The sequence below is a fragment of the Eleutherodactylus coqui genome, chromosome 10, assembly GCF_035609145.1.
Source record: "Eleutherodactylus coqui strain aEleCoq1 chromosome 10, aEleCoq1.hap1, whole genome shotgun sequence".
Lineage (NCBI taxonomy): Eukaryota > Metazoa > Chordata > Amphibia > Anura > Eleutherodactylidae > Eleutherodactylus > Eleutherodactylus coqui.
The window spans coordinates 137,258,470-137,284,253 of NC_089846.1; the positions used below are offsets into that span (position 1 = coordinate 137,258,470).

At 48.4% G+C, this 25,784-nt stretch overlaps 1 protein-coding gene across 1 annotated transcript; it reads right to left on the reverse strand.

Moving 5' to 3' along the window:
• LOC136580958 (probable G-protein coupled receptor 34) lies at window positions 1-25,351 on the reverse strand. The gene is made up of 2 exons (XM_066581904.1): window positions 25,189-25,351; window positions 1-4,202 (listed from the first exon to the last, which is right to left on the reverse strand). The coding sequence occupies exon 2, from the start codon at window positions 4,197-4,199 to the stop codon at window positions 3,141-3,143; it is 1,059 nt and encodes a 352-aa protein (XP_066438001.1). The 5' UTR covers window positions 4,200-4,202; window positions 25,189-25,351; the 3' UTR covers window positions 1-3,140.
• Window positions 25,352-25,784: the final 433 nt, after the last annotated feature.

A 25,784-nucleotide genomic window follows, 5' to 3' on the forward strand; every position in this document is an offset into this window, starting at 1 on the left:
CCCCACCACCATATGAACCAGCATGGAGAACCACTGGAAAGAGACTAAAGGCCACTAGGTAATACTTTTACTTAAAGGGTTCAAATGGAGCTCCCTATGATGATAGCAGCTGATCAGCTGGGGTGAGAGACCTGGACCCGCAGCGATCATCTGATTGCCAGGACAGTTTCATTCTATGAAGGGTATAGGTTGTTTCAAGAGTCGACAGGACCTTAGTATCCTTTCTAGTATCCTATAATAAACCACACTTTCACAGAATTTATGATATAATGGTGGTAGGGCGTTCTCTATTCACTTTGGGGCTCTTTCACACAAGCGTATATCGGCCGCCGTTTTCACATCCGTCCGATATACGCTATGATCTCATGTATTGGATTCCAATGCATCAGATCACATGGCCGTAGTTCTGTCAGGAACTATCTTTCTGGATGGAATACGTCAGTCGCTGCATGGGCTCCTATGGGAACCAATGACAGCAGGCGAAGAAAGGAAGTGGGAGGGAGTTTAGGAGTGTGACTGCAAAACTCCCTTCCTCTTTTATCCTCCCCTCCGGTGGTTTGCAATGGGAGGGGGTAGGAGGGGGCAGAGCTAAGCACCTCCCCATCCCTCCTCCTCCCATTGCTGGCTACGGACAAGGGGAGGGGGCAGGAGCTTCGCTCCGCCCCCACCCCCTCCCAGTACAAACAGCTGGAGGGGAGGGGCAATGGCATGGCGGCCTTGGCGTATATGTGCTTGGCCCATGCCGGCTGAACGGGCGCACAAATGTTAGATTAGTGGGATAATAGAACGCTCCCACATCTTGTGAATCTACCAGATAAGCAGTTCTGGGTGAACCTGGGAGTTACCACATTGGAGCATCTATATAGTAACAGGGTACTAGTTTCCTTTAAACAACTCCAGCAGTTTTATCATACCCCGAGGACTGGATTCTATAGATATTTGCAACTCCGGCACGCTCTTACTGCACAATTCCCAGAACCAATACAACCTCTTTCTCTATACCTTCTGATAGACATAATGCGCACTTAAGGCCCCGGGGGTCTGATATCGGCATTGTACACCCATCTATTGCATTCTAGAATTTCCTATATGCCAATGTCGGTGATAGATCGATGAAAGGAACTTATTGGTGAGCAATGGGATGTTGCAAATAATAAATTAACTCAATTGTATATACTGCATCAGTGCTATCAATCACCGACTGGGCTTTATAACATGCACAGGGTGTCTACCAACCAATGTCGTCGATGCCAAGCACCGGGGGCAAATTTGAATCATTTAATATGGAGCTGCTCAGATATCTACACATATTGGCGGGAGGTTGCAGAATTTCTAAGCCAGCTAATGGAGGTGCCAATTCCACCAGACCCGCTCATATGCCTGTTGGGTGTTTTGGATGAGGAGCGCTGGGAATTTCATGATCAGATATTTCTTACTAATGTTTTGTTGTCCTGGTCCGCAAAGCGATAGCCTTACGCTGATGGATAGGCGTTCCCCAACGCTCTCAATGTGGCAGAATATTGTTAATTCCACCTTGCCGTATGAGAACATAGTCTATAAAAATAGAAAATGCCCAGAGAAATTCCACAAGGTGTGGGGGAGGGGGGGGGGGTGGCTCAATGGGCACAACTTTTACACAAGATTTATTCCAAGGTTTATTGAATAGAGCTGTATCTAGGGCTGGTTAATGATTTGGGTGCCAAATGTCAATCTCTACTGACACTGTAATCTAACACACTAATGCATTGTATTCCTATGTCTGTTGTCAACAATGTACCTGTGTAATTCTCCCTTAACCTGGGAAACCCAGAGAGGCTATCCAAACTGGGATTATTTACTCTAGAAAAAAGACGGCTTAGTGGTGACCAAATAACCATGTATAAGTACATGAGGGGACAACACAAGGATCTCTGCCATGATCTGTTTATACCCAGGACTGCGACGGTAACAAGAGGGCACTCGTTGCATTTAGAGGAAAGCAGGTTTCATCACCAACATAGAAAGGGGTTCTTTACTGTAAGAGCAGTGAGACTGTGGAACCCTCTGCCTGAGGAAGTGGTGATGGCAAAATCCATAGAGGAGTTTAAAAGGGGACTTGATGTCTTTCTGGAGAGGAAGGATATAATAGGTTATAAATCTTAGGTTAATTGTTAATCCGGGTTACAGTTAGGTAGGAAATTTTAGGGGTTGATCCAGGGGACAGTCTGATTGCCATTAGGGAGTCGGGAAGGAATTTTTTTCCCCAAAAGGGCTAATTGGCTTCTGCTCTTGGGGTTTTTTGCCTTCCTCTGGATCAACACAGGATAGACAGGCTGGACTAGATGGACATCGTCTTCATTCAGCCTAACGAACTATGTTACTATGTTACGTATGATGTATACAAAGTTATCTACTCATATACTGTGTGGTATATTTATTGTTCAATAAAACAAGTTTAAAAAAATTGTATCTCTGTCATTATCTCTTTGTATACAATATATTATTGTTGCGGTTTAGTCATCTAAAACATTGGAAGCAGAGAATTTTGTACCATGGTCTTGGTATGTGGTCAAATTGCAGTTAAGTAACCTTAAACTGGCCAAACCCTCTAAGTTATTGTCAACTAAAGGCACAAATCTTTGGCCTCTTAACTCCTCCATTGGCAGATTTCAGGGGAGAGAAGAATCAGGCAGCTAGATTTCAACATGCCCGATCTTTCCGTTCTTGGGGGAGATAAGCCACATGAGGAGTCAGGCAACAGCTTTTTCCTTTCTTCCCATTGAGAAAACCAACTGTTCTAGACCCATCAAAGAGATATCTAATTCATCTATATCAACTATATCATATTATATATCTAATTCATCTATATCAACCATGTTTAAGATCAGAAGGATGAAATTCATTTTGACATTTCTTCTTAGAGCTCAGCTATTGATACCAGGTACGGTATTTTGAGGATACACTAAAGCATCTATTGTATCTCCATATTCATATAGTACAAAGTAGCGTAAAGTCCTTCCAGTACACATATGGGAATAAAAAGGGTGATTGCATAAACCTGTATTTCCTCCTATAAACCACATAGGGTCTTTCCATGCGACCCATGACTGGGTAGCAGGTGCTACTATAGGCACAGGCTATACACATTGCACAGTCCACATTCACATTTCACTAACAGATCTGTTGCAGTTTGACACTTGTTTGTTCATAATGACTTTGAGTTTTCCTTGAAAAGTGGCAATTACAACTCTTTTGAAGCTGTCGGACAAGAAGAAATAGATGACCGGGTCCAGGCAGCTGTTGAGTGTAGATAGACAGAGCACTAATTCATTAGCAATATGCAAAGTCTGCTTCCAGGGCAGCTTGGAGATGATATTTATCTGGGCCAGAATATAGGGCACACGCACCAAGTGATAAGGGACAAAGCACACAATGAAGATGAGTAGAACAACGAAGGACATTTTCATTGCCCGATTACTTTTCCGTTTGGTTTGGGGCTGATTCTTCATCAAAGACGCTCTGTGGAGTTTTACAGAGATCTTTGCATAAGAATAGACAAAAAGAGAAAGAAGAACAAAGAAAACCATAACGGCAGTCAGGTTGATGACGGCTGACACAGTCCCCTTCTTTTTGAAATGGAAGCACTTTTGGCTACAAGGTTCATTTTCCTTGTTTTCAAGTAACAATGGGAAAATGCAAACGACATTGATCAGCCAGACTATATAAGTGGCCCTTGAGCTCCATTGCACTCTATGGATTTTGTACTGTTGTAGAGGCCTGATTATTTTAAGATAGCGGTCCATACTGATGAGGCTCAGGAACATGATACTTGCATACATGTTCAAGTAGAAGAAGGCACCTATGATATGGCACAAGAGCAGAGGACCATTACTGTTCTGATAGGCGATACGGAAAGGTAAGCATAGTGCTAAAAGGAGATCAGCTATTGCCAGGTTCCTCATGTATATGGTCATAGATGTACTTTTTTGACAGTTTCTCCAGAAGACAAACAGAGCCGGAATGTTACTCAAGAGGTTCAGTCCACAAACAAGTGAGAAAACCACAGGAAGCAGCCACGTCAAGAGTCCATCTTGGATATCACATCCATTAAAAGTAGGAGATGAAGATACATTCAAGTGAAGAGAAAGAGGACCAGAAGTCTCAGGAGTCCATGTCTTTATAGTCACATCACTCAGAGTTGAGTTTGTTAGAAGACCCATTATCTGTGAACGAAGAACAAGTGACATATAGTAAGTTCTTCAGCCTCACAAAATATTTGTATCACATTTTCCTTCCTAGTGTGATTACCATCTTCATGAATCTGAATGAGATGTGGTGACGTCTGACTGATCGCAGTTCAGCTCTATTGCAGATAGTAAACTCTCAGGAAAGAAGATCTAAAACTTCTATGAACCCATTTACAGCCAACAAGGAGAGCCAAGGAGTGATGATCACAGCCAAAGAGGCATAGTGCTTACCCCTTCGTTCTAGAGATCAGTGGACCTCTCAGCACCCTGGACCACTATTGATCAAAATTTTCGACATGTTGCTATGATATGTCAAAATCAAATCTCAAAGCGTATTAATTTGAAATGCCACAATATTTCAGAATAAAACACCCGCAGTGGCAGCAGGCCTCCCTATCCTGGTTCATGCTGCCCGTGTTTCAGGTAATATGAACCTGATAGCAGAATCCTACATCATTGTATGTCTCATCTTGCCCTGCACCCTCCACTCTTGGCACTTCAGGGCTGGATGCAATCCAGTAATGCTGTCTGGGGTCATTTACAGATTACAGTTTAGCTCTACTTCCAAGAATGAAGGAACTCAGTCTTTTTCATTCATTCATTTGCAAACACCCCATGAGAGGTGTCACATAGTGCAAATACCCTTGCAAACATAAACTGCTGCACCCAGCCTTCCCAGAACGACCTCTTCCCCATAATGCGAATCATGTGGCTATTTGTCTTCCAAGAAAAGAATTAGATTGCATCAACATTTTGTGTGTTCTGTAGGAAGCTGCAGAGAGCAAATTGTCCTCAACAGATGGGAGACCGGCTCTGGGAAACACTTAACAAGAGCTGCAAAAATAGGAGTACAGCAGCCGTATCATTTACAAGGCATGTAAAGCCCCGGTCAAACAGCAGCTCCTCCGGAGTGAAGAAAAGACTGAACAAACACAATGTAAAGGTTCACTAGTGGGCCAGGAGCAGGCACTGGGCATCAGAGTACAGCCATCACTTTACATGCCGTGGATATAAAACGTCTGCACTAGAGATGAGCGAACGTACTCGTTTAGGGCGATTTCGCGATCGAGCACCGCTTTTTGCGAGTAACTGACTACTCGGACGAAAAGATTCGGGGGGCGCCGGGGGTGAGCGGGGGGTTGCAGAGGGAAATGGGAGGGGGCAGAGAGAGAGGCTCCCCCCTGTTCCCCACTGCTACCCCCCACTCCACCACGCCGCCCCCCAGCGCCCCTCGAATCTTTTCGCCCGAGTAGTCAGTTACTCGAAAAAAGCGGTGCTCGATTGCGAAATCGCCCTAAACGAGTACGTTCGCTCATCTCTAGTCTGCACGCCCCTGTTAAAACACCAGGGTTTTATCATGTAAAAAAATCTGTGACCCGTTATCTGTAGAATTCCAGTGGAAAAAAACAACTGAAATCTTTTAGGATGAAAAAAAAAGACAAAACCTAAATAATGTGGTTGCATAAGTGTTCACACCCTCTTATATTTGGGATGTGGTTGTGTTCAGAATTAGCCAATCACATTTAAACTCATGTTAATAGCAGTCCGCACTCCGCCGCCATTATTTACAGTGAGTCTGACGTACCCCATATAACGTTCAGCTCTTTTAGGAGGATTTCCTGACATTTTCTTAGTTAGTCTGTAAAGATCTTACAGCAGATCAAAGGGATCTGATTGTTGAAAGCATCAGTCAGGAGAAGGGGACCAAAATACTCCCAATGCATTACATATACCATGGGGCACAGTGAAGATGGTCATCAAGTGGATTACATTTGGCACAACAGTGACATTACCAAGAACTGGACGTCCCTCAAAAACGGATGAAAAGACCAGAAGAAAATTAGTCCAGGAGGCCAAGATGCCTACAGCAACATTAAAGGAGCTGCAGGAATTTCTGGCAAGTGCTGGTTGTGTAGTGCATGTGACAACCATCTCCCGTATTCTTCATATGTCTGGGCTGTGGGGTAGGGTGGTAAGACAGAAGCCTTTTCTAACAAAGAAAAACATCCAAGCCCGGCTATATTTTGCCAAAAACCTACATAAAGTCTGACAGAAATATGTAGCAGAACATGTTATGGTCTGATGGGACGACGGGGGAACTTTTTGGCCATAATTTCAAAAAGTATGTTTGGCGCAAGGCAAGGCAAAACTGTGCATGACCAAAAGAAATCCATAACCACAGTGAAGATGGTGGAGGCAGCATTGAGGCTGACTTCTGCTGCTGGAACTGAGGCTTTAGTCAAGATGGAGGGAATTATGAACAGTTCCAAATAGCAGACCATTGTGGCACTAAACCTTCAGGCCTCTGCTAAAAAGCTGAAGATGAAGAGGAATTTCACCTTTAAGCACGACACAGACCAAAAGCAGACCTCCAAATTAACAAAAGAATGGCCCAGCCAGAGTCAGACCTAAATTCCATTGAAGATCTGGGGATTGACCTTAAGGGGCGCTACACACAAGATGCCGTTGAATCTGACAGATTTGGAGCGCCTTTGCAAGTAAGAGTGGGGAAAGATTGCCAAGTCAAGATGTGCCATGCTGATAGACACCGACCCAAAAAGACTGAATGCTGACAGAAAGTCAATAGGATCATCAACAAAGTATTAGTTTTAGCGTGTGCAGAATTTCCGCCCGTGTGCAGGGGGCCTTTCACATTGAAGTTGGAAATAAATCTACAATGACTCATTTTTGTTGGATTTTTTAAGGCCCCTGAGTTATATAGAGCAGCTGCAGGACTGCAGACACACCGATGCTCCAGTAACCCATTATCCCATCCATCATGTGTAAACCCAGACAGCAATGGATCCCAGCAGCCTTCTTCCTTACGGTGTTGGGATCCAGTCACTGCTTTAGTCAATAACATGAATCGGGCGCCTTCAGATCTGCATTTTTCTTTCCATTTAGAAAGATCCTGTTTTTTTCTTAACTCCTGAATACCAAACAGAAATCAGACGGAAATGAATGAAAGGAGTCTCTGGTTTATTAACAGATTCGTCCACAGAATCCGCAGGAAAACAGAAAGAACTTTATATTAATTTCCATTTAATTTCCTTTTTAATAAGTTTAAATGAATCAGTTTTTCATAATTCCATTATTTTGCCTCTGAAGATGTTCTGAAAGAAGAGCAGATAGAAAAATGGAAAAAAACGGACACCTTTCTGTTTCTGTCTGACCCTCGCTGACCACAATGCTGAAAAACCTGCAAAGCAACCGTTCCATTTTCTTAAGCTCGAAGCAAAAACGCAGCATTCTGGGCCTTTGTTCCAGTTTAAGAAACTGAATAGAAACAGAAAACATACAATCAGATTGAGGGCGCCCACCCACTGGCGATTTTTTTCCCTGCGAAATTCGCAGCATTTTTTTCTCTGCAGGGGTCTATGGGACTTGTAATGTTAAAATCGCGATCGCGCAAAATCGCAATTTACCGCGAAATCGCGATTTTGCGCGATCGCGATTTTAACATTACAAGTCCCATAGACCCCTGCAGAGAAAAAAATGCTGCGAATTTCGCAGGGAAAAAAAATCGCCAGTGGGTGGGCGCCCTGAAACTGAAGCAGCTAGATGGAGAATTAAACCGCAGATGTAAATGCTATAGACTGGGCAGAATATTATATCGTCCTAGGGCTTATTCACAGTCAGTATTTTTCATCAGTATTTTGTGAGCCAAAACCAGGAGCGGAATGTACAGAGGGAGAGTAGGATGGAAAGATTTGTATTCCTTCCATATTTTGGACTCGCTCCTGGTTTGGGCTTACAAAATACTGATGAAAGATACTGACTGTGAATAAGCCCTAGGGTCTGGGCTGAGGGTTCTGCCTGAGCACATCGAATCTACTAGAGAAGACTAGTGGTATTAGGGCGGTTTCAGACGGCCGTATACGCCACTATGCTTGCCGCTACGGAGTGTAGTTGTGCATGAACAGGGTTTTTTTCTCCAACAGTTCAAACTCTGCACCATAGTGCAGGACTTTGAAAAAAGAAGCGGGAAGACAGATCCTGCCCTAGTAGTAACTGCCTGCAGTATTAACTATGAGCGGGAAAGAGGGCAAGTCCTATCTTTTCTCTGGCGTAGCATTCATGCCCGAAAAAAGAGCTAGTGAAAACAAAATCACTGAAAGCAATGGTCTCTTCCCGTTATTTTCACGGCCACACGGCGAGACTAAAACACGTTTGTCTGTTTAAGCCCTTTGGACTGAATGTTAAAAATATCCAGGATCATGTTTTTTTGTGGAAAAAAAAGCTGCAGTTTTTGTTGCATTTTTTCACGCAGTTTATTTAGTCAAAGCCAAAAGTGGATTGAAAAGCTACGGGAAATATGAAGTAAAGACGTATACTTCTCATCCCTCCTGGATCTATTTCTGGCTTTGGCTCAAACAACTGCAGGGGGGATTTATGATGCTCAAAGTGGCAAATAGAAGTTGCAAAATTTGGCGGAAGCACACAAAATATCTTTAGACTTTTGCCTGCCTATGCGATCCTAGACCACTTTTTTAAAAAGGGGGAGTGGCTTGTCAGGACGGGCATTGTCGCCCCGCCTCAACACATCTACGGATAATTACAGAGACCGGAATAAATGGCAGCAGAAACCTACGCAAGATCATATCTGGCATACATTTCTGTGGAGACACACAGAGGGGCCGAAGTTCATCCTGCGTCGGCTGCGATCATACTAAGATCAGCATTGAAAGTCCACTCTTAATAAATTACCCCCTCTGTCTCTAAAGTGAAAGAAAAAAGTATTTTGTGAAACCATCTTTACAACAAAATACAACAATGCATTACATAAAACAGCAGGAAGGCGCATTAATGTCATCTAAAGAGTAGTAGAGGGTCACATGCTGCACATTAGTTCTTTATTAGAGATGAGCGAACGTACTCGTCCGAGCTTGATATTCGTGCGAATATCAGGGTGTTCGGGATGCTAGTTACTCGTAACGAGTACCACGCGGTGTTCCGGTTACTTTCAGTTTCCTCTCTGAGACGTTAGCGCGCTTTTCTGGCCAATTGAAAGACAGGGAAGGCATTACAACTTCCCCCTGTGACGTTCAAGCCCTATACCACCCCCCTGCTGTGAGTGGCTGGGGCGATCAGATGTCACCCGAGTATAAAAATCGGCCCCTCCCGCGGCTCGCCTCAGATGCCTTGTGACTCAGTTAGCTGAGGGAAAGTGCTGGTGCCGGAGCTGCTATAGGGAGAGTATTTGTAGTGAGTGTAGGCTTCAAGAACCCCAACGGTCCTTCTCAGGGCCACATCTAATAGTGTGCAGTACTGTGTTAGCACTGTAATTTTTTTTTTTTTTTTCAAAATTGGATCTGCAGAGCATTGCGCCCTGCAATAGGGACAGAAGTGGTGGTTAGGCAGGGAGAGTGTTAGCAGTGAGTGTAGGCTTCAAGAACCCCAACGGTCCTTTCTAGGGCCACTTCTATCCGTGTGCAGTACTGTCCAGGCTGCTGTTAGCAGTGTTGCATTTTTTTTTTTTCTCAAAACCGGCTGTGCAGACCATTGCACCCGGCATTAATACTACAGGGATAGAATTGTGTAGGCAGGGCCAGAAGACATACATTATTCATTGAATACACGCAGTGTGGCTTGTCCTTTGAAAAACAAGGGAAAAAATTCTATTTCGCCTGCCTCTGACAGTCCTCAGGGCTCTGGGTACGTGTGTGCTGCGTGCAGAACGTTAAAAATAATCAGACGCAGCCAGCTACGTTTTACTGCAGGCTTGCACCAATTTTTTTGCTGCATGGGAAATCCCTGATCTTCTGTAGTGAATAACTTTGCATCACTGCAGTTCTCTGACACATTTGCAGGGCCACAACACAGTTATTAAACGTAGTAGTATTCATTGAATACACGCAGTGTGGCTTGTCCTTTTGAAAAACAAGGGAAAAAATACTATTTTGGCTGCAGGCTTGCGCCAATTTTTTTCCTGGCTTGGAAATCACTGGTAATACAGCATGCTGAGGGGTAGGGGTAGGCCTGGAGGACGTGGACGCGGCCGAGGACGCGTAGGCCCAAGTGAGGGTGTGGGCACAGGCCGAGCTCCTGATCCAGGTGTGTCGCAGCCGACTGCTGCGCGATTAGGAGAGAGGCACGTTTCTGGCGTCCCCACATTCATCGCCCAATTAATGGGTCCACGCCGGAGACCTTTATTAGAAAATGAGCAGTGTGAGCAGGTCCTGTCGTGGATGGCAGAGCAAGTGCTTCGAGCAAGCTATCATCCACCCAGAGTTCTGCGCCGTCCAGTGCTGCAAATCCGAATCCTCTGTCTGCTGCTCCTCCTTCCTCCCAGCCTCCTCACTCCACTACAATGACACATGCTCAGGAGCGGGAACACTCCCAGGAACTGTTCTCGGGCCCCTGCTCAGATTGGGCAGCAGTGGTTCCTCTCACACCAGAGGAGTTTATCGTCACTGATGCACAACCATTGGAAAGTTCCCGGGGTCCGGGGGATGAGGCTGGGGACTTCCGGCAACTGTCTCAAGACCTTTCAGTGGGTGAGGAGGACGATGACGATGAGACACAGTTGTCTTGCAGTGAGGTAGTAGTAAGGGCAGTAAGTCCGAGGGAGGAGCGCACAGAGGATTCGGAGGAAGAGCAGCAGGACGATGAGGTGACTGACCCCACCTGGTTTGCAACGCCTACTCAGGACAGGTCTTCAGAGGGGGAGGCAAGGGCAGCAGCAGGGCAGGTTGCAAGAGGCAGTGCGGTGTCCAGGGGTAGAGGCAGGGCCAGACCGAATAATCCACCAACTGTTTCCCAAAGCGCACCCTCGCGCCATGCCACCCTGCAGAGGCCGAGGTGCTCTAAGGTCTTGCAGTTTTTCACAGAGACGCCTGACGACCGACGAACAGTGGTGTGCAACCTTTGTCGCGCCAAGATCAGCCGGGGAGCCACCACCAACAGCCTCACCACCACCAGCATGCGCAGACATATGATGGCCAAGCACCCCACAAGGTGGGACGAAGGCCGTTCACCGCCTCCGGTTTGCACCGCTGCCTCTCCCCCTGTGCCCCAACCTGCCACTGAGATCCAACCCCCCTCTCAGGACACAGGCACGACCGTCTCCTGGCCTGCACCCACACCCTCACCTCCGCTGTCCTCGGCCCCATCCACCAATGTCTCGCACCGCACAGTCCAGCCGTCGCTAGCGCAAGTGTTGGAGCGCAAGCGCAAGTACGCCGCCACGCACCCGCACGCTCAATCGTTAACCGTCAACATAGCCAAATTTATCAGCCTTGAGATGCTGCCGTATAGGGTTGTGGAAACGGAGGCTTTCAAAGCTATGATGGCGGCGGCGGCCCCGCGCTACTCAGTTCCCAGTCGCCACTACTTTTCTCGATGTGCCGTCCCAGCCCTGCACGACCACGTCTCCCGCAACATTGTACACGCCCTCACCAATGCGGTTAGTGGCAAGGTCCACTTAACTACGGACACGTGGACAAGCACAGGCGGGCAGGGCCACTACATCTCCCTGACGGCACATTGGGTGAATTTAGGGGAGGCTGGGACAGAGTCAGAGCCTGGGACCGCTCACGTCCTACCCACCCCCAGAATTGCGGGCCCCAGCTCGGTGGTGGTATGTTCGGCGGTGTATGCTTCCTCCACTAAAGCACCCTCCTCCTCCTCCTCCTCCTCAACCTCTGTCTCGCAATCTAGATGTGTCAGCAGCAGCAGGACGTCGCCAGCAGTCGGTGTCGCGCGGCGTGGCAGCACAGCGGTGGGCAAGCGTCAGCAGGCCGTGCTGAAACTACTCAGCTTAGGAGATAGGAGGCACACGGCCCACGAACTGCTGCAGGGTCTGACAGAGCAGACCGACCGTTGGCTTGCGCCGCTGAGCCTCCAACCGGGCATGGTCGTGTGTGACAACGGCCGTAACCTGGTGGCGGCTCTGCAGCTCGGCAGCCTCACGCACGTGCCATGCCTGGCCCACGTCTTTAATTTGGTGGTTCAGCGCTTTCTGAAAAGCTACCCACGCTTGTCAGACCTGCTCGGAAAGGTGCGCCGGCTCTGCGCACATTTCCGCAAGTCCCACACGGACGCTGCCACCCTGCGCACCCTGCAACATCGGTTTAATCTGCCAGTGCACCGACTGCTGTGCGACGTGCCCACACGGTGGAACTCTACGCTCCACATGTTGGCTAGGCTCTATGAGCAGCGTAGAGCTATAGTGGAATACCAACTCCAACATGGGCGGCGCAGTGGGAGTCAGCCTCCTCAATTATTTTCAGAAGAGTGGGCCTGATTGGCAGACATCTGCCAGGTCCTTCGAAACTTTGAGCAGTCTACCCAGATGGTGAGCGGCGATGCTGCAATCATTAGCGTCACCATTCCTCTGCTATGCATCTTGAGAAGTTCCCTGCAAACCATAAAGGCAGCCGCTTTGCGCTCGGAAACAGAGCCGGGGGAAGACAGTATGTCGCTGAATAGTCAGAGCATCCTCCTGTCTATATCTCAGCGCGTTCAGGAGGAGGAGGAGGAGCATGAGGAGGATGAGGAGGAGGGGGAAGAGACAGCTTGGCCCACTGCTGACGGTACCCATGCTGCTTGCCTGTCATCATTTCAGCGTGTATGGCCTGAGGAGGAGGAGGAGGAGGAGGATCCTGAAAGTGATCTTCCTAGTGCGGACAGCCATGTGTTGCGTACAGGTACCCTGGCACACATGGCTGACTTCATGTTAGGATGCCTTTCTCGTGACCCTCGCGTTACACGCATTCTGGCCACTACGGATTACTGGGTGTACACACTGCTCGACCCACGCTATAAGGAGAACCTTCCCACTCTCATTCCCGAAGAGGAAAGGGGTTCGAGAGTGTTGCTATACCACAGGACCCTGGCGGACAAGCTGATGGTAAAATTCCCATCCGACAGCGCTAGTGGCAGAAGGCGCAGTTCCGAGGGCCAGGTAGCAGGGGAGGTGCGGAGATCGAGCAGCATGTACAGCCCAGGCAGTGCAACAGTCTTTAAGGGCCTGGACAGCTTTATGGCTCCCCAGCAAGACTGTGTCACCGCTCCCCAGTCAAGGCTGAGTCGGCGGGAGCACTGTAAAAGGATGGTGAGGGAGTACGTAGCCGATCGCACGACCGTCCTCCGTGATGCCTCTGCCACCTACAACTACTGGGTGTCGAAGCTGGACACGTGACCTGAACTCGCGCTGTATGCCCTGGAGGTGCTTGCTTGTCCTGCGGCTAGCGTCTTGTCGGAAAGGGTGTTTAGTGCGGCTGGGGGAATCATCACAGATAAGCGTACCCGCCTGTCAACCGACAGTGCCGACAGGCTTACACTCATCAAGATGAACAAAGGCTGGATTTCCCCAGACTTCTGTTCTCCACCAGCGGACAGCAGCGATACGTAAGCAATACGTAGGCTGCACCCGCGGATGGAAGCATCGTTCTCTCTCACCATCCAAAACGGGGACATTTCTGCTTCATCAATATGTGTCTAATATTCCTCCTCCTCCTCCTGCTCCTCCTCCTGAAACCTCACGTAATCACGCTGAATGGGCAATTTTTCTTAGGGCCACAAGGCTCACTCATCTAATTTGTCTAAACAATTTTTATATGTTTCAATGCTCTTAAAAGCGTTGAAACTTTAACTTGAACCAATTTTTAGTTAAACTGGGCTGCCTCCAGGCCTAGTTACCACTTAAGCCACATTAACCAAAGCGATTAATGGGTTTCACCTGCCATCGTGGTTGGGCATGGCCAATTTTTACTGAGGTACATTAGTACTGTTGGTACACCAATGTTTTGGGGCCCTCACCTACAGTGTAATCATAGCAATTTGTATGTTCTTCGCCTGCACTCATGGTACAGAAGTGTGTGTGGGGTTGGCCTACACTTTAGCTACATAAATGTAACTTGGGCCTTGGCTATACTGCAGCTACTGAAATGGAACTAAGACTGCGCTCCCACTATACTGCTGCTTCGGAATTGTTCCTGGGGCCTGTGTAGGCTGCTACAATGACTTAAATGGAACTAAGACTGTGCTCCCCCTATAATGCTGCTAGTGATATGTTAGTGGGGCCTGTCGCTAATGCTACGGCTGAAATGTTACTAATTCTGGGCTCTGCCTATACCGCTGCTAATGGTATGTCTCTGGGGTGTGGAAACAGAGGCTTCCCAAAGACATGATGGCGGCGAGGCCATTTCCCACCAACGCGGTTACTGTTAAGGTACATATTACCAGTCTGACTGGGGCATGCAGTGTTGGCCGGAGCCCACCTGCATTAAGCATGACATTACTACCTCAGCTGTGTTGGGCAATGCAATGGGATATTTCTATGTACCGCCGGTGGGTTCCAGGGAGCCACCCATGCTGTAGGTGCACACGGAGTTTAACCTACATGTGTCCACTTGTAAAGAACCCCAGTCTGACTGGGGCATGCAGTGTGGGCCAAAGCCCACCTGCATTAAGCACGACATTACTACCTCAGCTGTGTTGGGCAATGCAATGGGATATTTCTATGTACTGCCGGTGGGTTCCAGGGAGCCACCCATGCTGTAGGTGCACACGGAGTTTAACCTACATGTGTCCACTTGTAAAGAACCCCAGTCTGACTGGGGCATGCAGTGTGGGCCGAAGCCCACCTGCATTAAGCACGACATTACTACCTCAGCTGTGTTGGGCAATGCAATGGGATACATTTATGTACCGCCGGTGGGTTCCAGGGAGCCACCCATGCTGTGGGTCCACAGGGAATTATAAATGCATCTGTTTCCACTTGTAAAGAACCACAGTCAGACTGGGGCATGCAGTGTGGGCCGAAGCCCACCTGCATTAAGCACGACATTACTACCTCAGCTGTGTTGGGCACTGCAATGGGATATATCTATGTATCGCCGTTGGGTTCCAGGGAGCCACCCATGCTGTAGGTGCACACGGAGTTTAACCTACATGTGTCCACTTGTAAAGAACCCCAGTCTGACTGGGGCATGCAGTGTGGGCCGAAGCCCACCTGCATTAAACATGACATTACTACCTCAGCTGTGATGGGCACTGCAATGGGATATTTTTATGTACCGCCGGTGGGTTCCAGGGAGCCACCCATGCTGTCGGTCCACAGGGACTTCACAATAGGGAGTTGTACCTGCCTGTGTCTATGAATTAAAAAGCCCGGTCTGACTGGGGCATGCAGACACCTTGACAGAATGAATAGTGTGTGGCACATAGGTTCCCCATTGCTATGCCCACGTGTGCAGCTCCTGATGGCGGTGGCACAGGATTCTATTTCTCATTGCTTCTGTACAGCATTGTGGGCTATCGCCCAGCCCCTTTTAAAGAGGGTCGCTGCCTAGCCATGCCAACCCTCTGCAGTGTGTGCCTGCGGTTCCTCCTCATGGCAGACGCACTTCTCAATAGACATGAGGGTGGTGTGGCATGAGGGCAGCTGAAGGCTGCCCAGGGACACTTTGGTGTGCGCTGTGGGGGGGGGGAAGGGTTGGGCAGCATGTAACCCAGGAGAAGTGGCAGCGGAGTGTCATGCAGGCAGTGATTGTGCTTTGTTGGAGGTAGTGTGGTGCTTAGCTAAGGTATGCATTGCTAATGAGGGCTTTTCAGAAGTAAAAGTTGTTGGGAGGGGGGGGGGGGCCCACTCTTGCCGCTATTGTGGCTTAATAGTGGGACCTGTGAACTTGAGATGCAGCCCAACATGTAGCCCCTCGCCTGCCCTATCCGTTGCTGTGTCGTTCCCATCACTTTCTTGAATTGCCCAGATTTTCACACAAGGAAACCTTAGCGAGCATCGGCGAAATACAAAAATGCTCGGGTCGCCCATTGACTTCAATGGGGTTCGTTACTCGAAACGAACCCTCGAGCATCGCGAAAAGTTCGTCCTGAGTAACGAGCACCCGAGCATTTTGGTGCTCGCTCATCTCTATTCTTTATGTCATGGCTAATAGGTAATTAATGAAGGGTACGAAATTGACTATTGATTGAATGCAAATGTGTTATTGATGACTACAATGGAAGCTAAAACTAGTGCAGGCAATGTATCTCCTATTGTTTACCAATGCCCGTCATTACAACCACTGTTAAGGCCCGGCGCACCCAAGCATAATTTCATTGCATATTACGCACGCATAATACAGGGTGAATGGAGTCAATGAAAGTACATTGGTTTTCACTGATCCACTCACACGTGTGTATATTCATTGTGTATAATACGCAGCCTGTTCTATTTTACAGCGTATTACGTGCGATAGAGCCCTATTGTTCTCTATGGGTGCGTATGAAACCGCTATACATACCCAATTACAAGGTATATGTGTGGTGTTTTAGGGCTTATTCACACGGGCGTATGTTGGCCGGGTTTTCACGCCCCAGCTAATATACGCCGTCCCTCTGATGCATTGGCTTATAATGCATCAGTGCACAGGGGTGTATTTCTGTGCCGGGCACTTTCATCCCGACAGCGGCAGCTGCATAGAATCCTATTGGAGCCTGCTAAACTTCCTCACCCTTCTCTTCTTCTCTCTGCCCCTTGCCACTGTTTGCAATAGGGAGGGGACAGGGCGGAGCAAAGCTGTGGACAAGGGGCAGAAGCTTAGCTTCGCCCCTGTCCCGCCCCCTCCCATTGCAAATGGCCAGAGGGGAGCAGAGAGGAGGTGAGCCGGCGAGGGGGAGGGAAAGGGGAATGTCTCCCCAGGCCTCACAGCATTGTGGCCTCAGCGTATGTGCACCAGGCCATTTGCCGTTCAGGCGCTTTTACAGCGCCGGCAGGTGCACGTGCTGCAGACGCCTACAGACGTGTAAATAGGCCCTTATACACATGTTGCCAAGAAGCAATAGAAGGAAAGTATTTCAATAGGGAATTGTTATCAGGTAGCTACAAAAATACTAAACTTTAGGAAGGCAAAGAGCCTAGAGATGCCCTTAACCTTATCGTATGGAACAATGTAACTGTGATCAGTTCATACCTTACAGGAAAAAAAGGTTAGGAATAGGAGAAAACCAATATGGCTCAATAGGGATGTAAAAGGGGCAATAAATATAAAAAAAAAACATTTTAACTACTAAAACCAGGAAGCAGGAAGGAAAAATTATGTAAGTAAATAATGTAACGTTGATTATGTTATAGTCACTGATTAATTTGAAAGGTTGTTAATTAGAGATGAGCGAACATACTCGTCCGAGCTTGATGCTCGATCGAATATTAGGGTGTTCGGGATGCTCGTTACTCGTAACGAGTACCACGCGATGTTCGAGTTACTTTCACTTTCATCTCTGAGACGTTAGCGCGCTTTTCTGGCCAATAGAAAGACAGGGGAGGCATTAAAACTTCCCCCTGCGACGTTCAAGCCCTATACCACCCTCCTGCAGTGAGTGGCTGGCGAGATCAGGTGTCACCCGAGTATATAAATCGGCCCCTCCCGCGGCTCGCCTCAGATGCGTTCTGACAGAGATCAGGGAAAGTGCTGCTGATGCTGGAGCTGCTATACGGAGAGCGTTAGGAGTGATTTTAGGCTTCAAGAACCCCAACGGTCCTTCTTAGGGCCACATCTGACCGTGTGCAGTACTGTTGAGGCTGCTTTTTGCAGTGTTGCACTTTTTTTTTTTTTGTATATCGGCCGTGCAGAGCATTGTGTTCTCAGTCTGCAGTAATTTTACATAGTATAGGGCCAGTAGTGCTGAGGCAGGGACAGTGAAAAAGGTGAAAGACATATACTGTCTATATAGGCAGTGGGCTTTTCAAAAAAAAATTGGGACCAAAAAATCTATTTGGGCTGCCTGTGACCGTCCTGAGTGTACTGCGTCTCTGCTGGGGGTAGTAGTCCTAATTAATACGCAGCCAGCTAAGTGTTACAGCAGGCTTGTGCAAAATTCTTTCCTGGCTCTGCTGTGCGTTCCGTAAGCGAAGTCAGCCTCCAACCACAGGCCAATAAGCGGCACATTTAATTACAGCGTTCTGTTTCTGCTCTACTCGTAATACACAATGCTGAGGGGTAGGGGTAGGCCTAGAGGACGTGGACGCAGGCGAGGACGCGGAGGCCCAATCAGGGTGTGGGCACAGGCCGAGCTCCTGATCCAGGTGTATCGCAGCCGACTGCTGCGGGATTAGGAGAGAGGCACATTTCTGGTGTCCCCACATTCATCGCACATTTAATGGGTCCACGCGGTAGACCTTTATTAGAAAATGAGCAGTGTGAGCAGGTCCTGTTGTGGATGGCAGAAAGTGCATCCAGCAATCTATCGACCACCCAGAGTTCTGCGCCGTCCACTGCTGCAACTCTGAATCCTCTGGCTGCTGCTCCTCCTTCCTCCCAGCCTCCTCACTCCATTACAATGACACATTCTAAGGAGCAGGCAGACTCCCAGGAACTGTTCTCGGGCCCCTGCCCAGAATGGGCAGCAATGGTTCCTCTTCCACCGGAGGAGTTTGTCGTGACCGATGCCCAACCTTTGGAAAGTTCCCAGGGTCCGGGGGATAAGGCTGGGGACTTCCGGCAACTGTCTCAAGAGCTTTCAGTGGGTGAGGAGGACGATGACGATGAGACACAGTTGTCTATCACTCAGGTAGTAGTAATTGGAGTAAGTCCGAGGGAGGAGCGCACAGAGGATTCGGAGGAAGAGCAGCAGGACGATGAGGTGACTGACCCCACCTGGTTTGCTAAGCCTACTGAGGACAGGTCTTCAGAGGGGGAGGCAAGTGCAGCAGCAGGGCAGGTTGGAAGAGCCAGTGCGGTGGCCAGGGGTAGAGGCAGGGCCAGACCGAATAATCCACCAACTGTTTCCCAAAGCGCCCCCTCGCGCCATGCCACCCTGCAGAGGCCGAGGTGCTCAAAGGTCTGGCAGTTTTTCACTGAGAGTGCAGATGACTGACGAACAGTGGTGTGCAACCTTTGTCGCGCCAAGATCAGCCGGGGAGCTACCACCACCAGCCTCACCACCACCAGCATGCGCAGACATATGATGGCCAAGCACCCCACAAGGTGGGACGAAGGCCGTTCAGCGCCTCCGGTTTGCACCACTGCCTCTCCCCCTGTGCCCCAACCTGCCACTGAGATCCAACCCCCTTCTCAGGACACAGGCACGACCGTCTCCTGGCCTGCACCCACACCCTCACCTCCGCTGTCCTCGGCCCCATCCACCAATGTCTCTCAGCGCACCGTCCAGCCGTCGCTAGCGCAAGTGTTGGAGCGCAAGCGCAAGCGCAAGTACGCCGCCACGCACCCGCACGCTCAAGCGTTAAACGTGCACATAGCCAAATTGATCAGCCTGGAGATGCTGCCGTATAGGCTTGTGGAAACAGAGGCTTTCAAAAGCATGATGGCGGCGGCGACCCCGCGCTACTCGGTTCCCAGTCGCCACTACTTTTCCTGATGTGCCGTCCCAGCCTTGCACGACCACGTCTCCCGCAACATTGTACGCGCCCTCACCAACGCGGTTACTGCCAAGGTCCACTTAACAACGGACACGTGGACAAGCACAGGCGGGCAGGGCCACTATATCTCCCTGACGGCACATTGGGTGAATTTAGTGGAGGCTGGGACAGAGTCAGAGTCTGGGACTGCTCACGTCCTACCCACCCCCAGAATTGCGGGCCCCAGCTTGGTGGTGGTATCTGCGGCGGTGTATGCTTCCTCCACTAAACCACCCTCCTCCTCCTCCCCCTCCTCCTACGCAACCTCTGTCTCGCAATCAAGATGTGTCAGCAGCAGCACGTCGCCAGCAGTCGGTGTCGCGCGGCGTGGCAGCACAGCGGTGGGCAAGCGTCAGCAGGCCATGCTGAAACTACTCAGTTTAGGAGAGAAGAGGCACACGGCCCCGAACTGCTGCAGGGTCTGACAGAGCAGACCGACCGCTGGCTTGCGACGCTGAGCCTCTAACCGGGCATGGTCGTGTGTGACAACGGCCGTAACCTGGTGGCGGCTCTGCAGCTCGGCAGCCTCACGCACGTGCCATGCCTGGCCCACGTCTTTAATTTGGTGGTTCAGCGCTTTCTGAAAAGCTACCCACGCTTGTCAGACCTGCTCGGAAAGGTGCGCCGGCTCTGCGCACATTTCCGCAAGTCCCACACGGACGCTGCCACCCTGCGCACCCTGCAACATCGGTTTAATCTGCCAGTGCACCGACTGCTGTGCAACGTGCCCACACGGTGGAACTCTACGCTCCACATGTTGGCTGTGCTCTATGAGCAGCGTAGAGCTATAGTGGAATACCAACTCCAACATGGGCGGTGCAGTGGGAGTCAGCCTCCTCAATTCTTTACAGAAGAGTGGGCCTGGTTGGCAGACATCTGCCAGGTCCTTGGAAACTTTGAGGAGTCTACCCAGATGGTGAGCGGCGATGCTGCAATCATTAGCGTCACCATTCCTCTGCTATGCCTCTTGAGAAGTTCCCTGCAAAGCATAAAGGCAGACGCTTTGCGCTCGGAAACGGAGGCGGGGGAAGACAGTATGTCGCTGGATAGTCAGAGCACCCTCCTGTCTATATCTCAGCGCGTTGAGGAGGAGGAGGAGGAGGTGGAGGAGCATGAGGAGGAGGGGGAAGAGACAGCTTGGCCCACTGCTGAGGGTACCCATGCTGCTTGCCTGTCATCCTTTTAGCTTGTATGGCCTGAGGAGGAGGAGGAGGAGGAGGAGGATCCTGAAAGTGATCTTCCTAGTGAGGACAGCCATGTGTTGCGTACACGTACCCTGGCACACATGGCTGACTTCATGTTAGGATGCCTTTCTCGTGACCCTCGCGTTACACGCATTCTGGCCACTACGGATTACTGGGTGTACACACTGCTCGACCCACGGTATAAGGAGAACCTTTCCACTCTCATACCCAAAGAGGAAAGGGGTTCGAGAGTGATGCTATACCACAGGACCCTGGCGGACAAGCTGATGGTAAAATTCCCATCCGACAGCGCTAGTGGCAGAAGGCGCAGTTCCGAGGGCCAGGTAGCAGGGGAGGCGCAGAGATCAGGCAGCATGTACAGCACAGGCAGGGGAACACTCTCTAAGGCCTTCGACAGCTTTATGGCTCCCCAGCAAGACTGTGTCACCGCTCCCCAGTCAAGGCTGAGTCGGCAGGAGCACTGTAAAAGGATGGTGAGGGAGTATGTAGCCGATCGCACGACCGTCCTCCGTGACGCCTCTGCCCCCTACAACTACTGGGTGTCGAAGCTGGACACGTGGCCTGAACTCACGCTCTATGCCCTGGAGGTGCTTGCTTGTCCTGCGGCTAGCGTCTTGTCAGAGAGGGTGTTTAGTGCGGCTGGGGGAATCATCACGGATAAGCGTACCCGCCTGTCAACCGACAGTGCCGACAGGCTTACACTCATCAAGATGAACAAAGCCTGGATTTCCCCAGACTTCTCTTCTCTACCAGCGGACAGCAGCGATACCTAAACAATACGTAGGCTGCACCCGCGGATTGAAGCATTGTTCTCCATCACCATAAAAAAAGACCTTTTAGCTTCATCCATCTGTGTATAATATTCCTCCTCCTCCTCCTGCTCCTCCTGCTGAAACCTCACGTAATCACGCCGAACGGGCAATTTTTCTTAGGGCCACAAGGCTCACTCATATAATTTTTGTAAACAATTTTTATACGGTACGTTTCAATGCTCATTAAAGCGTTGAAACTTTCACCTCAACCAATTTTTATTTTAACTGGGCTGCCTCCAGGCCTAGTTACAAATTAAGCCACATTAACCAAAGCGAATAATGGGTTTCACCTGCCCTCTTGGTTGGGCATGGGCAATTTTTCTGAGGTACATTAGTACTGTTGGTACACCTCGCCTACAGTGTAATCCAATTAATTTTTTGCCCACCTGCATTAAAGCTGACGTTACATCAGCTGTGCTGGGCACTGCAATGGGATATATTTATGTACCGCCGGTGGCTTCCTGGCACCCACCCATGCTGTCGGTCCACACGGAGTTGTAACTGCATGTGTCCACTTCTAAAGAACCCCAGTCTGACTGGGGCATGCAGTGTGGGCCGAAGCCCACCTGCATTTAACATGACATTACCTCAGCTGTGCTGGGCACTGCAATGGGATATATTTATGTACCGCCGGTGGGTTCCAGGGAGCCACCCATGCTGTGGGTGCACACGGAATTCCCATTGCGGAGTTGTACCTGCCTGTGACTATTTATAAAAAACCGCGGTCTGACTGGGGCATGCAGACACCTTGACAGAATGAATAGTGTGTGGCACATAGGTTCCCCATTGCTATGCCCATGTGTGCAGCTCCAGATGGAGGTGGCACAGGATTGGATTTCTCATTGCTTCTGTACAGCATTGTGGGCTATCGCCCCGCCCCTTTTAAAGAGGGTCGCTGCCTAGCCGTGCCAACCCTCTGCAGTGTGTGCCTGCGGTTCCTCCTCATGGCAGACGCACTTATAAATAGACATGAGGGTGGTGTGGCATGGGGGCAGCTGAAGGCTGCGCAGGGACAATTTTGTGTGCGCTGTGGACACTGGGTCGTGCGGGGGGGGGGGGGGGGGGGGGTTGGGCAGCATGTAACCCAGGAGAAGTGGCAGTGGAGTGTCATGCAGGCAGTGATTGTGCTTTGTTGAAGGTAGTGTGGTGCTTAGCTAAGGTATGCATTGCTAATGAGGGCTTTTCAGAAGTAAAAGTTGTTGGGAGGGGGGGGGGGCCCACTCTTGCCGCTATTGTGGCTTAATAGTGGGACCTGGGAACTTGAGATGCAGCCCAACATGTAGCCCCTCGCCTGCCCCATCCGTTTCTGTGTCGTTCCCATCACTTTCTTGAATTGCCCAGAGTTTCACAAATGAAAACCTTAGCGAGCATCGGCGATATACAAAAATGCTCGGGTCGCCCATTGACTTCAATGGGGTTTGTTATTCGAAACGAACCCTCGAGCATCGCGAAAATTTCATCCCGAGTAACGAGCACCCGAGCATTTTAGTGCTCGCTCATCTCTATTGTTAATCCAGGGATTATTCTGAGTGCCAAACTTGGAATCGGGAAGGAATAGTTTTCTCTTAAATGAGGAAAATTGGCTTTTACCTCATTGGGTTTTTTTTGGCCTTCTTTTGGACCAACGTTGAGGCAGGGGGAGTGTGAGTCTCTTTTCAGCCTATAATACTATGTTACTAATGATATGGAAGTTAATGAATTAAGTAGTGCAAAAAAAATTATTTACATCTATCTCTCATATCTATCTATCTCATATCTCTCTCTCTCATATCTATCTATCTATCTCAAATCTACCTATCTCTCTCTCATATCTATCTATCTATCTATCTCATATCTATCTATCCAACTATCTATCTATCTCATATCTATCTATCTCCTATCTATCTATCTATCTCATATCTATTTATCTATCCATCCAACTATCTATTTATCTATCTATCTATCTCATATCTCTCTATCTATCTATCCAACTATCTATCTATCTCATATCTATCTATCTCCTATCTATCTATCTATCTCATATCTATTTATCTATTCATCCAACTATCTATTTATCTATCTATCTATCTCATATCTATCTATCTATCTATCTATCTATCTCTCTATCTCATATCTCTCTATCTATCTATCCAACTATCTATCTATCTCATATCTATCTATCTCCTATCTATCTATCTATCTCATATCTATTTATCTATCCATCCAACTATCTATTTATCTATCTATCTATCTCATATCTATCTATCTATCTATCTCATATCTATCCATCCATCCATCTATCTCCTATCTATTTATCTATCTATCTATCTATCTATCTATCTCATATCTATCTATCTATCTATCTCATATCTATCTATCTATCTATCTCATATCTATCCATCCATCCATCTATCTCATATCTATCTATCTATCTATCTATCTCATATCTATCTATCTATCTATCTATCTCATATCTATCCATCCATCCATCTATCGCATATCTATCTATCTATCTCTCATATCTATTTAGCTATCCATCCAACTATCTATTTATCTATCTATCTCTCTATCTCTCTATCTATCTCATATCTATCTATCTCTCTATCTATCTCATATCTATTTATCTATCCATCCAACTATCTATTTATCTATCTATCTATCTCTCTATCTCTCTATCTCATATCTATCTATCTCCAGTAGAGATGAGCGAGCCTACTCGGCCACGCCCCTTTTTCGCCCGAGCACCGCGATTTTTGAGTACTTCCGTACTTGGGCGAAAAGATTCGGGGGGCGCCGTGGGTGAGTGGGGGGTTGCAGCGGGGAGAGGGAGAGAGAGAGGGCTCCCCCCTGTTCCCCGCTGCTACCCCCCGCGCCGCCACGCCTCCCCCGCCCCCTCCCAAATCTTTTCACCCGAGTACTGAAGTACTCGAAAATCGCGGTGCTTGATCGAGTAAATACTCGAAATGAGTAGATTCGCTCATCTCTAATCTCCAGTTAAACTACATATAGGTGACTGCTGTTGATGCAATGATGGTCGTAAGCAAAAAGATTTGGCCAGACGTGACATGCAGCATCATATGGTTAGTCCATGTAATACATGGTTCGTTAAGCTTTCCCCTGGTAAATATATTCCATGCTTAGTACATTTAAATCGTAATATTTTCTTCTTGAGCTAGCTATAAATGGTTTGACCTTTCAGGAGATCTCAATACAATCACCACTATTTAGTGCAAACACCATTTCATTGAGTAGATATCTGCTACACAGTATAGAACATAGGACTATAATCCAACAATACACACTGTATACAATAATATCAGTGCACATCATCAGCAATCACCCCCAGAATGACGACCTTCTCCATCCCAGTACTAACAGATGTGCTGAGCAGTTCATCCTATAGAGCTGGGGATAAACGTATGGATCTATAATAGATACAGGATCTGATATTCTCAGGTGTAATAATGATCAATACCCAAACATATTGATCTATCTGTTATCTTAACTTGTTCATTTGTTTTTTACAATTATGTGATACAAAATGAAACAAAGAATAGTCATTGCAAAAGTTTCATAGACACCACAGAAGTCAGTATAGAACTTACCACGGAGACTCATCACAGGCTGCTCCTCAACCTGACTTCAGGGGCTTCTCAGAAATGACTTGAGGACTGCTGTGGGAATCCCCCTCATCATCTGCTCTCCTCCATCTGACTCGGCTTGGTTTTCTGCTGTCCTAATGTCATGTTGATGGGAGGGGTTATCAAAGTCTTCACCCCTTCTCCATTCTGCCCTGTGTACAATGAAGCAAATGACAGATGCAGCCCTGAGAAGTGACACTGTATCGGCGCTCCTTCACATCAGCCCTTCATAATGAACGAATCTGTTTATTTATGTTAAAAATGGAGTAGATAGCAAAATAGAATTCAAACGGTAAAGAATGGTAACCATGGTTTCCGCTTAACAGAGACAGTAGATGAATCAGTTAAAAACGCGCAGTTTCTTTTAGCTGGTTTTCGTCGCTTCTGTTAAATCTATCTTTGACAGTTCCGTTTTGTATTCTTTTGCCTTTCTGAGCGTGCTGACTTATTAATGGATCCGTTAAACGGACATCGAAAACAGAACAAAACGGAAACATTCCATTCGGTTCTGCCACCCATTGAGGGCTCAGTCACACGGGCGTTTGTACGCATGTTTGACA